Here is a 15,197-nt window from a genome sequence, read left to right as displayed (position 1 = left end):
GCTGGAGCTTATTGTTTTTTCAAACACGTTTACCCTTTGCACCCACTGTGGTATATAACAGTAGGGTTTCTTAGATGTTTGCCTTGGCAAAGCAACATTCTCCAATCACATTATCAAAGAAGTTGTTCAAGGGCATATTGTCATCATCACTGCCTGACAACTTCATATATTCATCTGAGTTAACTTCATCAAAACCTGTATTAATAAGCAAAGAGGGTGGCTGTTATGTTGTTCAATTGTCTTTCAAGTTCTCTGTCTCTCTGACATACAACTTTCTTTCCTTTGCAGACAAGATTTCAAAAGCTGCAAGAGCAAGTAAGTTCTGCTTAGGGTTAACAACACTGCAAACTTCTTTGATTCTCAGGTGACATATAGTACATGTCAGTATTGTACAAAACACAACTTGGGTTATCAAAAATATTGTTATTTATTCTGTCAGGGACTGAGAAAGGATGAGTCATTTGCCCTTGAAAACTTCATAGGCCTATCGGGAAATGTAATACATTTTAAACCCTAAAATATAAATGTACTACTCCTGATGCTGCTGTTCTGTTATGGGATTTGAACAAGAAGTCAATTTTCAGAAGAGTGAAGGGTTTTGTTTTGTTGCCACTTGCACATGAGAAAAAATGGGAAATTCTAGACACTGTGGTTTCCGTGTGGACCACACCAGACAGTCAATCAGGCTTTCCAATAAGATAAAGGTACAGACCCCTGGACAGTTAAGTGCAATCAGATTCGACTATGGGGTGCAGCACTCATCTCCGCTTTCAGGCCAAGGGAGCCAACATTTGTCTGCAGACAACTTTTTTGGATCATGTGGCTAGCATGACTAAACGGTTTCTGGTGCATGGAACACTGCAGTTGTTTCGACAGAATTCCTGAATTTTGCTACTATGGTTGGTGGCGGTTTGCAGGTAGCTAAAACAGAAAAGGTAAGCCCACAGAAACAAATGCACACCCCTACCAAATGAAAGATGCAGGTAATTGAATGTTACAGTGACTGAATTGCCTTAAAGACATGAGTCTTCATCCCCATTATCCTGCAATATATTTTGGGTTTTTTCTTATAATTTGGCATACTAAATCCCTTATGCTAGTGGGTTAGAAAACTACAAATTTCCAACCCACTTTGATACCAGTGCTTAGGTTCAGGGCAATGCATACGTAAGACTTACAAACTGTAAGAAGAGATCTGACAGATGACAGCTTAATGATGCAATTCACAGGCCAGTGATGGCATTTTCATTCTTTTAAATGGATGGGGATTATTGTCACAGAGAGGTAATGAGTGTATCTGTGTGTATCTTTTTGCACTTTGCAAACCAGTACTGAATATAATCCTCTACTGGCTCTAAGACTAATTAGTTAACTTTGCATGTTGAAGAAATGATTAGACCTGGTTTTGTTTCTATTATGTTCTTATCTACCCCAAACATAGGTGATCTATTCAATACCCAACCTATGGCAGAGTAAAATGGAGGACAATAACACTCTTTAAAAACTGGGCGTGTATAAACACTGCACAACCAGGAATCATATTTTCAATTCCAAATAGGCGTTGAGATTAACGTTAGATTAAGGTCCTGCGCAAATATCTGAGGATATCTCTGTGTGGAGGGTGTGACAATCTCGTTTCTTTTTTGGACTCCAGCAAAATTTTATTGTAGGCCAGAATGGTAGTTATTGTTTCCTGATCATCTAAAAAAGGTACATCTTCCACGTTGTAGAAACCCTTTAAATATTGCCCACTGGCCTACTTGATTACAAATATGGCAGCCCCTTTACAATTAGTGAAGCAGGGGAGGGAGATGCCTGCCTCTTGCTGTGTGCGTGTGTGTGTGTTCCTCATGTAAAGAACAGCCTCCCCCCCCCAAAAAAAGTCCCTCCATCATAACACCCACAAAAGAGCCTAATGCTGTTTGCCTTTCATCAGAAGAACACAGAGAGAGTCTTATATAACCACACTCTGGTTAACCTCAGTTGTTGGCAGGGGAGGGGTGAGACTTCTGCAGCATTAGGCATCCATCCATGAACCCAAGCTAGGCAAAATACCTCCCAGCATAAAGTCATACGATACTGTGCTTCAATTACAAGCCATCAGTTTCTATTAGAGATGCGTGTGGTTTCTCAAGGGTTTCTTTTAGTGGACAGTCCAGACAGAAAAGAGGATAATGGGGTTTCCTCAAAAACGGGTGGCTTTCCCCAACCCACTACCTAATAGGTTACTTTTAGTATTTCTAGGGACTGCCATTTTTAAAAGGTGGGTGAATTGTCTTGGCACATTTTTGACCTTTCATTTTGTTATGTGTAAGGTAGAACTTGCTCATCATCTCCCCCAGCATCTTGAAATATGCCAACAGTGGCCTAGAGGTTGAGGGTTTTTTTCCTGCTGTAGTGCCAATGAACAATAAAGACGAGGGTGGTTGTAGAAGTATGTGTGGATCTAAAGAAAAACAAATAAATAAATGTAGCATCTAAACCAGCCTTCCCAGCTGGCTTCCCTCCAGATGTTTTGGACCTCCATCTTCCTTTAAAAAAAAGAAATCTGGTAAGAAACAAAGAATAGAATAAAATAACAAAACAAAAAGAAAAGAAAAGCTGTATCACAGCTGTTACCACATAAAGTACATTCTCAAGGGATAATATTACACAATGAATTAGATGTTGCAACAAAAACTGACCCGATATAAAGAGAATACAAAGCAAATGTTATGATTAGCAAATAAAACCATATTTCACTGAGACCTGCCATCCCCATAATTAACCTGTCATGGTTGCCAAATGGAGACAAAATCAATAGGTTTAGCTGCACCCCAAGATACCCTTACTTTATGAGTCAGGTTTTTTTCAGAAATAAGGATAAAACATTAATTTATTAAACAAAATGTGTAAAGAAAATGTCAAGGACTCCTTCTAGCCCTGCAATATGGTCAAAGGAGCAGCATATGTTTTAGGGTCCGCATATTGGTTAGCAAGTAGAACTAGACCAAGGTTCATATCCCCACTCTCAACTTGTGATACCAGTTTACACAGTTGCGGCTTCCCTTAAAAAAACCTGGAAGTTGTAGTTTGTTAAGAGTGCTGAGAGTGGTTAGGTCTTAGCACCTTTTGACCTCTTGCCTGTATTTTGCCCGTATTGTCACCTTTGCTTGTCATATCTTCATCTTCCATGATCTGCTTCTTGACTACCAGTCCTGACTTCATGGTTTGTTTGCTTGCCAGTGATGGAGGCAGAGTTTCTGTTCCTCTTCATTCTCAGGGGCTCCCACTTCTTGGACAGCTCAGTTTCTTTTGGTTAAACCCCCTTGTTCCTGGTCAACTTATTTCTGCTGCAGTGGTCTCCTTCACACACCATTTGAAGAGTTCAAAGAAGGGATAATAGCTGGTGAACACATTCCCAATGCCCAGGCTGAGTACTTTGTAGCCTAGGCAGAAGCCCAGGGAGGTTTTCTGCCCTGTCATCACTATAGATTTACTGAAATTGTTTGATTTCACTAGAAAATGACTTAACCCAAATGAAGGGTCAGTAATCAGGGGTGCAGGGCGGGGAGGAAAGGGAGGACATTTACCATTGTGCAATAATAAATCCTTGTGCTGATGAAACATTTGCCTTAGCACTATGTTGAATTTTCCATCCATAACGTTGATCCTGTCTTCAATTAACGTGTCAATACAAATGAATAATTATTTTGTTTTCTCACATTGTCTCTTAAGAAAAACTTGTCTGCATCACCATTTCTGCCAAACTACTTTGCTTTAATTAAAAATGTCTGGTGGGTGACCTGCTTCTGACACACATAACTCATTACATATTTTGCTCGTGGTGGAATTGCCCAGAGATGCCTCTAATTAGCCAAAATAACAGTTTTTTATATTCAAGTCAAGATTCATGGCTTGATTTTATTTTTTTACAGTCTTTAAGCAACTTTGAAGAAGACCAGCATCAATAGTTTATGGCGTTTTCATAACAGAGCAGGGATTTAATTGGTTTAGTGAAGGTACAGGGCAGCTTCTTATGGTATGTTTTATGCTCAAGTACAGACGCCTCATTCTTACCTGGCTTCCTTTTGTGTGTAGGGAAAAGTGGCAATTATTCATCGTTGTGTCTTCAATAATTAGCCGAGTGAGAATGTGTGTCCCTGTGCATATGTGTCTTTAGGGAGGTTCATGTGACCCTCCACAAACACTGAAATAACGCAAGGGGCATTGTGGGGCTGCAAAGGCTAGCCTTACCACAGGCTCACTCACATAAAGGTTTCCCCTTGTATGGAGAATCTTTTCTTGGGTGTATGTGCCCAAGTTCAAAATGCATCATGCAAGAAACATATGCATGGCACAAGGATTTAAGAAAAGAGGATAGCTTTCTTGGAAAACTTGACTGGTTGTGTTGATACACAGGGCCTGGATAGCTCAGTTGGTTAGAGCACGGTGCTGATAATGCCAAGGTTGCAGGTTCAATCCCTGTATGGGCCAGCTGCATTTTCCTGCATTGCAGGGGGTTGGACTAGATGATCCTCAGGGTCCCTTCCAATTCTATAATTCTATGATAAACAAGAGCAAGGGCATGTATAATACATGGTAACTGAACAGGATACACACACACATACAGGTAAGGGCTTATACTTTTAGCTGCAGGAACTAGGGACACTGTTACACTCCATTTAGCTTTGTTACTTCAGAAGATGATGGAAAGTCCAAATAATTATTATGAAAAAATATATATTTGCATATATATATTTGATAAGGAAGAGTTCCTCGTAAATACATAGTTTTGGGGTTGCGCCGTTCACATACTGCCTTCCTTCTAGAGGCCTGATATTTTCAGACGCTTATCAGCCCAATCCTGTCATCTGGATCTAGAATTGGGAACTGACTGTAAGACTCAAGAGAAGGTTAGCCATCCCGCTGCAGTGCCTGTATAATAATAATAATAATAATAATAATAATAATCCTTTATTGTCACTACATCACCTGTGTGCAGTGTATGGTCAGCACTTTGAGCCATACCTGGAAGCAAACTAGTAATCAATGCAAATGGTCAAGAACGTACTATATTTCTATTGCAATATCTGAATTCTATCTCCCAAACAGTGGTGATTTTATATTTTCCCCCTTTTCCATCATTGACCTAGAAACACAAAGATTGTTTTAAGTTTCTTTTTACTAAAGAACCTTGTATTTACTACTTTTTTTATAGAGGGACACACTGATCTAAGTGCAACAAAGAAAGATAAATGTGAGTTTGTAACTGGAATGTTTTCTTACTGTACAGTGGTGCCTCGCAAGACGAAAAGAATCCGTTCCACGAGTCTCTTCGTCTAGCGGGTTTTCCGTCTTGCGAGGCATTCGTCTTGCGGGGCACCACTGTATCTTATTTCTATTAATAAAATGAGAATGGTGTATGCGAGGTTCAATTTCAGTTTGATCTGAAAGATCATGTCATTTCTAGGTCATAATATTGGATTTGTTGTGTAGAGGTAAACAAGCATGGAGGAGATGAGATTGCAGGGGGGAGCGGTTAGCATTCACCTTGGTGCGATGGCACCAGGTCTAACTACGTTGAAGAAAGTCAATCCTGACAATATTATAGATTTATATGGGAGCTATCTGAGTATAATATATATCAGGTGTGGGGAACCTGTGGCCCTCCAGAGGTTGTTGATCCCCAGCCTGCATGGCGAATGATCAAGAATGATGGGAGTTAGAGTCAAACAACAGTCAGTATAGATGTAAAGTAGGAATGTCAACCTACACTTTGGTAAACTTTGTGTTTCCTCAAATTACAGTGGTACCTCGGGTTAAGTACTTAATTTGTTCCGGAGGTCCGTACTTAACCTGAAACTGTTCTTAACCTGAAGCACCACTTTAGCTAATGGGGCCTCCTGCTGCTGCCGTGCCGCCGGAGCACAATTTCTGTTCTCATCCTGAAGCAAAGTTCTTAACCCGAAGCACTATTTCTGGGTTAGCAGAGTCTGTAACCTGAAGCGTATGTAATCTGAAGTGTATGTAACCCGAGGTACCACTGTAATGCCATTTTAATGTTACAGATAGGTAGCCGTGTTGGTCTGCCATAATCAAAATTAAAAAAATCCTTTCAGTAGCACCTTTAAGACCAACTAAGTTAGTTCTTGGTATGAGCTTTCGTGTGCAAGTACACTTCTTCAGATACACTGTGTATCTGAAGAAGTGAGCTTGCACACGAAAGCTCATACCAAGAACTAACTTAGTTGGTCTTAAAGGTGCTACTGGAAGGATTTTTTTTATTGCCATTTTAATGTAATAGTGACCAAAATCAAATGTTAATGACCGTTCTTTTTCTTTTCTTTTCCTTCCCAGCTGCTGTCCGCTACTATCAGTGTGTCTTTGTAAATGGATACAACGGGCATAAATCCCAACACCCTGTTACTCCAGCTCCAGACTACAAAGGGAAGGCCGGACAGCCAAAGACTTCTGGGCCAAAGACCAAGGCACCAAAACAATAAGAGTCACGCAACCTGCGACATTATGACAATTTTGCACTTTGTGCCCTCTACAGAGGGCCACGTGAAATCCATTGGCACCTGTGATCATAGAAATGTGATCCAATAGGTCACATGCACTTGGAAAGGTTGTCTGCTCATCTCCAGAGGAGCAGAGGCAAAAAGAGGGGAGATGTAACAGCATTTTAGAGAATCTCCAAGTACTCCTTTCCTGAAGGGAAGCATGGTGCTGAAATAGTACTTGACAAAAAGTAAAGTTGTGTGTGTGTGTGTGTGTAGGGGGATGTTCTTACAGATGTTTCCGTCTTGTGTTTTTCAAGTCTTGTTGGAACAAAAAGCATTTTCCAAGTATCAATTTACAACAAATGTCCCACTCAAAAAGACTTAGGCACAGGAAGAATAATTTGTGACAGTATTCTCAATCTATGCCTGTGTTCATTTAAATGGATCAATGCCAAAGTTATTTGCTGAATCATAACTCTGTTTCAGGAGCTTTTCTTTGGTCCCTAAAGAATACACTGTATAGCAATCTGATGATCTCTTTGGAGGCATGCAATGAAAACCTGCCATATATTTGTTTTTAAGTATCTGTAAAGATGAACTCAATTATTTCCCAGTTTTCTTTTAAAAAATGGAGGATATGCTGGGCTAGCAGAGATGAACTAAATGAAGGATAAAGGGTTTAGGGGTTTTTAGACATGGACTTGGTGTTTTAATTTTTTTCATATGCATTATCCCCAAACTATTCCAAATCATATTCAGTATTAGCATACAATGTATAAATGGGAAAAACCAGTTAACTATTTGGCGCTGGAGAGATACAATGGGAAACTATGCTACTATGATTGAAGCAAATTATGTACTCAGCTATATATGTCTTATTTTGTGCAGTACTGTCCCAATTAGATAAAGTAAGATTATGCTCAGTTTTGCTGCATTTCCACAGACACTACACTCTTAATTACTTTTAGTTTGGAGACTTGAAATGAGCATCTAACTCCTAATCGATCTTCATTTTATGTTTTGAGACTGATTTCTTAGCATCAAAATGAAATGCACAATATTGGTCTAGATGAGGATGTTGGAATATCATTATTCCAATTGTCAGTCACAGTAAGTCTGTAAATAATAATGTGTCCTTGCAAACAAGTTGTTCCATATAGTCGTGTTTTGTCTATGTTGTTTTACACTTGTAGTTACAATGTCAAACCTCATGAATGTTTGTAGGATACTTCTTTAGACAAATCTACTTAACACATGTAAACTTTATTGTGTATACTATGTTTCCAGGAGAAAGATAACATTACCATAGAACTGGCATTTATTTTTATAGGAAGGTACAATTCTTCAGATTAACTGTGCCTTAAGAGACTTGACCAGTTCACGACAATGTTTGGACATCTCTTTTTTTCACCTCTAGGTCAAGCTAGAAGTGACTGGAATTCATAGCAATCCAATTACTGCCACTAGTGGAAGGGAGGAAGTCCACTATGTGTTGGACTGGTACCTGGTAATGCAATCCTGCAGATGGCTTCTCAAAAGTAAGTCCCACTGAGTTCAGCAGGGCTTACTTCCAGGACACTGGGTATAAGATAGAAGCCTAAATCAAAAGAGACCTAAGTAATTTAACTACATGGTAAATTGTCCTAGTGAGAAGAATAGCTCATCGGAAGTACAGACTTGCAGGACTGCTTCCTTTGCTATAGACTTTTCCATGGATAAGTAAAATGAGTAAGGATAACAACTTTAACCAACAAAGTTGTTTTGGAAAACAACAACTCTAGTGCCTTTTCAGTGTATCTGCAAAAGGCACTTTTGATATCTCTCAATGCAACTGTATCTATAGATACAAAAGTGATTGACCTTTTTGATATCATGTCATGCTTGGTGAAATAATTCATACTTTATACCTCATAAGAAACATCAAGACTTTTAACAGTGCCTGATCAAGATGTGAAATTGCGGAGCTGGTGTCAGATTAATTTGTCACCAGACCACCTAGATCAGGAATGAACTATGCTAAACAATGAGTGCAGAGGTTTCAGACCCCAAATGCAGGATCTGGCCTTTTGTAGATGGATGGCATCTACCTCCAACCTTATGACACACAGAAACCTTAAGGTTCTGTCTTTTCTTTTTCTTAGCTTTGTCTATTGTGTAGTATAGATGAATTGGCTTTCCAAAGACCTGCCAGTTTAGCTTTCTTTAAGCCAAAGAATTAGCACAAGTTTTCCTGAGGATTTCATTTGTTGCTCATTATTGCGAGTTTCAGTTAAAACTTTTTTTAGCTTTTTAGTTTGGGCTTTTTGAAGATTTCACCTTCTCAGTGTTATTTAACTGTAGAAAGAACCATAGCGCATTTGAGAACCGATTTCCTTCTTTTTTCCCTTCCAATACCAGAAGGGCTTAGACCAGGAAATAAATAGCTAGCTTTATTCACAATGTCAAAGTGGTATGAATCAGACATTGGCCCTTGATCTCAGAAATATTAATTGCTTTGCTTTGCAGATGAGTTGAATGTTGCTTCATAAAGCCAATTAATCTGAAACCTTGATATACCATTACTTGAATTGCATGTTGTATCCAGAGAAACTTAACTTTGAAAGATGGGTATATTTGTTGCTAGGGATTTTGCAAAACAAAATGCATGTCTCCTAGTGGCTGTGGTACATTCTTATCAGTGTGAGAATTTGGGAGGGGGTCACCTAAAAGTAGCTTTGTTTATGTATAGCTCTAAACAAATTTCCTGTCCATGCTCATATTGCTATCACCAAGAATTAAATATAATAAGTCTCTTTCTACATGGATCATGTTCACTGTGTGTGTTGTTACAATTTCACTCAACATCTTTAGCCAAAATCCTTTACTCCTAAAAAAAATATATGCTTTTGTGTGAGAGCAAAGACTACAAGAGATGTTGTCTAAGAACTATTCTTACCAGAATGCATCGAGACCTGGTGTTAAAAGACAAAATCTTCATCACAAAAATATAGGTCCCAGTGTTTTAAGATAAATATGTTATGGTTAAATTTCTGACAGGAGATAGGGATTAGAAGCATAAAGCTTTGTTAGACATCTTGTAGAGCATCCCTAGGTGGGTTCAGGAAGGAGTAACAGACATCACATATCAGGTCCTGCTAGCTAACAATGACTAGGATAGAAGCGGGTGGTAGATGTTTTTTCCTTACCTTTTCACTATGCCATGTGCTGGTGTACCTGAGGGATTCAAAAGATGTAGCCCTTTGGGGAGTCCATGGGGGGACTGGATCCGGCAGATCCAAAGCTGCCCCCATCCTTGAAAAACCCTGTTTTGTGGCCCATCACCTGAAGCCCGGCAGTATTTTTGCCCTACTAGCACAGAGGAAGCAAAGTGTCATTCTAACCCTACTCTAGCTATTAACATCAACAGATTAGGACTGCACTCTAAGAGCTTCAAGAAAAGGAAAGAAAGGTCAGGGGAGGAACAAATAAAATTAAAATAGAGCTATTGGTAACAGGAAAAAAATCTGTTACGTTGATAAGTAAACATTTGAATACGACCTAAGACTGGTTTTCCACAACTTCCACTGTGTATGTGGTGCCGCATGGATCTCCCAGTTGCCCAAGTAGCAGCACTACATGAATCACTCTGGGAATAGCTCAAGCATAAGCAAAGAGAAATACTATGGTGGGAATTGGTAGATTTAGAGGCACTTGTGTGTAAATAAGGAGAGTATAAATATGGCTAGAAAGCTATGTGAAAAGGACACAAGATCTGAGAATTATTACACAGTGAACAGAAGCGGACATGCTTTACAAATGGGAGGGGAACAGAGTCATAAGATGAAAACATAAAAAGTGGCTGTAAAAGGGGGGAAACAGGTACAAATCACCATTTTGAAGTTGGGAGAGGAACGCTGAGAAAATTTGAGAGAAGATGCACAGGGAAAGTGAAGGGCATGCAGACACTGAGTATAAACTGGATGAGAAAGTGAAATGTTTGGTCTTGAGTTTTGAGAAACAATGACACACTATCAGGGTTTGATAGTGCTGTTGTGCAGCTCCCACAATGGGTTTATGCTATGTTCCTTAGCACTTAGTGTTAAATCACTATTGGTTAGTGGTTTCCACCAGCCCTCTGTACGTCCTGTAGGTCATCACTCCATACCCATTCTCTCCAGAGGTTTTCCACACAGAACTTGTGTGAGCAGAACTTTCTGCTGAGGCAAAGCCACAACTAGATTCAAGGCTTTCTCCAGAACTCAGGACATCAAGCCTATCATGCCTATTTCATTCTCTTGGAAATTCTGATTAATTTCATAATAAGGGAATTTAAACAGACAATGAGGCATTATTATTTAGCCCTAGTAGGCACTCAGTGGTTGATTACAGGTGCCTGAATTAGAAACATAGTCTCCCGCGCACACACAAAATAACAAAAAAGAACAAAAGCCCCCAATTCATTTCACTATTGTATATCTGTGGGTTGCAAGAAATAGGCTCTTGTTGTGATGAAGGTTGCATCCAAAAGGCTCTTCAAAAGAAAAATTAACCAAGGACAGGAAATGTTTTGTTTTGTTTTGTTTTGTTTTGTGTGTTTGAATGCATTCTCCGTCTGGATATTTATTTGGTACACACCTTGGCATACTACTAAAATGTTTCTGTTCCAAGCGTATGCCTCCTTAATATCTTTGTTCTTCAAAATATATTTGATATAGCAGATATTTTGTCATCTCCTAAATGTTGTAATTAATTCTGTGATACTTTTGGGGGGGGGGATGAGGGAGGGGGCATATCATCCTTTAGATTGAGATGCTTGTTTGGAAACTTGAGCTTGTACTTACCCAAAGAGGCATTTGACAAACAAATGCACTGTTTGGTTTATGTCAAACTGCCCAATGTTATAAAACGTGTCAGTGATTCATATTTAAGAAGGCCTCACCTATTCTCCTAAATAAAATGCAGATTATTTCAACAATGCTTCCCATTTATTTTAGTTAAATACAGCTTCGTTATCTTATAGTGATACTATTCATAATTCAAAATCTTCTTTAGAGTGCCAGTGGCAGCCTGTGCTCATTAGGACTGGGGGGGGGGGGTGTGTGGAAAGCTAAGAGACCAGCAGTAAGTGGAGCCCAAGCCAATGAGAATAGGAGCCAACTAATTGTCCTCCATCTTCTCCCTGCCAAATTTTACAAGGGCCAGCGCTGAGACTAAGGAGGAGCAAACTGATAGCTGGTGGCACAGTGATTGGTGGGGACAGTACTCTATTCAGCCTAACAGATGAGCCTCTACTACAGAATGATACTGCTTCACGTTCCTAAGCTTGGATATTCACATCTTGATGTAGGGTCATTTGGGGTTTGGCATTTGACCTGCTATTGTCGACTCCCTTTGACTATGCAAAGTCTGAATAAACAAATTCACATTATCTGAGATAATGCAAAATTTAAATGAGCAGGACTAGCTGAGAGCAAGAAAATAGGAGAGAAGGGAAACTGATACCTTGTGTGTGACCTGTGTGACACAAGCCATCAACCACCCTACACGTGCAAAGCACAATGTGTCGTGTGGAGCCAATACATGTCTGCAGTTCCTATCAACACATGCCATCCTTATGCTCCACTGGGCTGTGTGTAAGTAGGGCGGGGACAGCCTACACTGCAGTGCTCCACCAAAAATATGTCATTAATATCAGGGCTATGCATGAAGAAACCTTCACACATACACTATGCCACAAAGAACCCACCTGTAATAACTTGCCACCATAAATGAGGCGTCTTTCTGACTATCGAGTCCTACTTGCAACCACTACCATTCCCAGGAACTCCATAATTACTGGCCACAGGAACCACATGACTTACACTTGGTACCTATTTGCTAGTTTCTGGCTCAATGTTTCATTCCACCTTTATGGCCAACTGCTGTCTTTCCCTTCAGTCTTTCTGGAGGTAACTCACACTCTTTGCTTTTTCTATTTTCTTTTCCCTAGGAACATTTCCATATTCTTGGCAATTCTGGCAACAGTGAAGGATCGGCCTTGCTACATTTACTCCCTCTGGCACAATACTAGCTGTGGCAGGTGGGAGGTTGAACTTCAGCAGTGATGCTCTCCCTGCTTGCCCATGAACATTCATTCATTCATTTCATGTGGGATACAGTCAGGCATTTTGACCTCTCTGCCACCGTGCGTCTAGTACGTTTGTCAGACACAGGAGAAGGAATATCAGTCAACATTCAATGGGTGTCTCCACCATAGCATATGATGAAATTAAGGACCCATGTTGATCTATAGCTGTCCACATTCACTAAGTTTCTACATATTCTACACATCTTTTTAGTTTCCAAAGGTATAAGCAAACCGACCCACCCACCCCAATAGTCTGTCCTTTCACTTTTAATCTGTGCAGATCAGAGAGGATGCTATTTTGCTCATGAGCAAGCAGAGGAAATTAAATTAGCAAGCACATTCAATTACAGATTCCAGCCACTGTGAACTTAGCAAATAACATGTCTTACCCCCTTGCATTACTCTAGATTTTCAAAGGCTGTTAAAGAAATAATTTTCTAGGTCTAGTTTGTTCTCTGACACAGCTTAAATGAATTATGCATTAGAACATGCCTTAGGTACAAACTGTCACAAAAACTCAATACTTCGTATTTGCAGGCATAGTTATACTTTCCCTAAATGTTAAATACTGTTAAGATATGGGACAAATAGCCTTAAATTAAATCAACATTTATAAATAAATAAATGCTGATTTTGTACTTCCTGGCCTTCTGAAGTATATTTTCTCCCTGTATGAGGATTCCCCATTACCATTTACATTTTATCAGATTTAAAATTCTACTTCTGGTCATTCAAATATTCAGGCATCCAATACATATCCTTCAGTGTGGAATATCTTCAGTATGCAAGGCCACTCAAGTGTCCCATCTAGAAACTACAATGCAGTGTGTGTGTGTGTGTGTGTGTGTGTGTGCAAGAGGAAGAGAGTGAGAGAAAACAGGCTAACATGGCTGGTCTTGCAGCAGAGCAGCCAATAGATGAATTCTGTCACTCCACCCACAGCTGCCTGTATGATTAGAAAAACCTAATCACTGAAGAGGATGTGCTAGCAGAAGTAAGTGAGCTAACGGAAAGCGAAAAAGTCTAAGGTGGAATCTACACACATATAAAAAAACTCTGTGAAAAGGCTTTTTAAAAAACGTTTTGAAAAATACATTGAATTTTGCACTGCTCACTATCGCCATCTAATGTCGCATTTGTATACTGCACTTTACAACACATTTAAAACGTTTTATTTGCAGCTGTGTAACTGAGTCCTAAGAAAAAGGTGTGTGGTGTGGTGTGGTGTGGTGTGGTGGAAGCAGAGGGAAAAGCAAACTGGGAATCATAGAAAAATGTGGGGAAAGATGAAGGGGTGGAGCCTGTAATAATTTGCAGGGCAGATCACTCTTATGGGCTTGCAAAGAGGACTGTGCAGTATCTCTGCCTCAGCTGCCCTTCTTAGATGCACCTTCAGTGGCAGAGGCACTTGTTCTCATTGGCACAGCTACAGCCAATACTAATCAGGCTGAAAGAAAGATCTTTTCAACCCATGGTTGTGACTTAATCCCTGTCCTAGGCTGTGCAATTCTACTCTGCAAATAAGAAAAGGGTTGAATAGAGTGTATTTGTGATGAAGAGGTGTTTGTGATTTGCATGGCAACAAAAGTCAGTTTAAGCACAGCCATGGCGGATGATGGGACACGTGCAAGTCTTCTTGCCCCCCAGCAAGTATTTCAGAGCTTGCATTTTTCATCATTCTGTCGCTGCCATTTGAATGTTGTTTCCCCTTCCTTTCGTGACTTTAAAAAACATCAGATGTTTCTATGACTTTGCAAGGGCAGGGAGTCGGAATTAAAAGAAAGCCAAAGCAAATGGGAGGATGTGGATAGGAAAATAGAATAGGATGCCAACTGGTGTTCTGATCAGAGACGGGGAGAAAAACCACTCTCGATCTTGTGCAAATTCTGCAGCGCAAATAATAATCCATTGGCCATTTTTCAGCACGGAAAGCTGCTTCAAGCAGGGATGACCATAAGCAGAGAAGAGGAAGTGTTGACATTTTCCCACTAGCCATTTAACCCAAGTGGAGTTTCCACCCTCAGGTTTTAATCTCAAGTAGTTTTAATTCTGTGCTTCTACTCATGGGACCAACATATTCCCACTGCTACAATCTCCCAATGTTACCTTCTGGATCAAAATTCAATCCAAACTTTCATTTTTTCTAATTCAGCCATATAGCTTGTGTTCCTAGTATTGAATATGGACTAATATGGTGGTAATGAATTGGACTGGCATCACTGATCTCAATTTAAAATGAGGAAAAAACAACTTGCAACAGTAATTTGAATGCAATTACTTGTATGAACAATGTCATATTATGTCAAACGGAACCAATTAATATTTAGTGAGAAATTGTATCTCTTAGTGGAAATGGATACATCAATCTGCATGTAAACATTAAGATGTAGTTAGTTAATTTCGCCACCCAGTACATAACCATTAGCATAGTAATAATAAACAAGGTAAAACTATTTTTCGCATATAGGGGCTCAACTGTTACAAGATCTGTAGTGCCCCAATGCAAACATTCATATAAACAAATACCTTTTTTAAAAAAAGTATTATTTGCATTTTTACATACAGTTTAAAATAAAGTTCAGTAAAGAATATACAAAGAAAAATGG

At 39.5% G+C, this 15,197-nt stretch overlaps 1 protein-coding gene across 18 annotated transcripts in view; it reads left to right on the top strand.

The window, feature by feature from the left end:
* The window catches only part of TRDN (triadin), a 165,248-nt gene extending 153,809 nt beyond the window's left edge, over window positions 1-11,439 (top strand). For all 18 annotated transcript variants that reach the window (XM_080999612.1, XM_080999605.1, XM_080999610.1 and 15 more), the window contains 3 exons: window positions 289-315; window positions 5,201-5,239; window positions 6,340-11,439. In XM_080999612.1, the coding sequence (XP_080855738.1) occupies window positions 289-315; window positions 5,201-5,239; window positions 6,340-6,485 (212 nt within the window). In that variant the 3' untranslated portion in view covers window positions 6,486-11,439. The remainder of the gene's footprint in view (window positions 1-288; window positions 316-5,200; window positions 5,240-6,339) is intronic.
* Window positions 11,440-15,197: the final 3,758 nt, after the last annotated feature.

Source organism: Podarcis pityusensis, assembly GCF_964106645.2.
Source record: "Podarcis pityusensis genome assembly, chromosome: 3".
Classification (NCBI taxonomy): Eukaryota; Metazoa; Chordata; class Lepidosauria; order Squamata; family Lacertidae; genus Podarcis; species Podarcis pityusensis.
The sequence above is the reverse complement of the archived record's forward strand: the minus strand, read 5'-3'. Positions and strand labels throughout refer to the sequence as shown.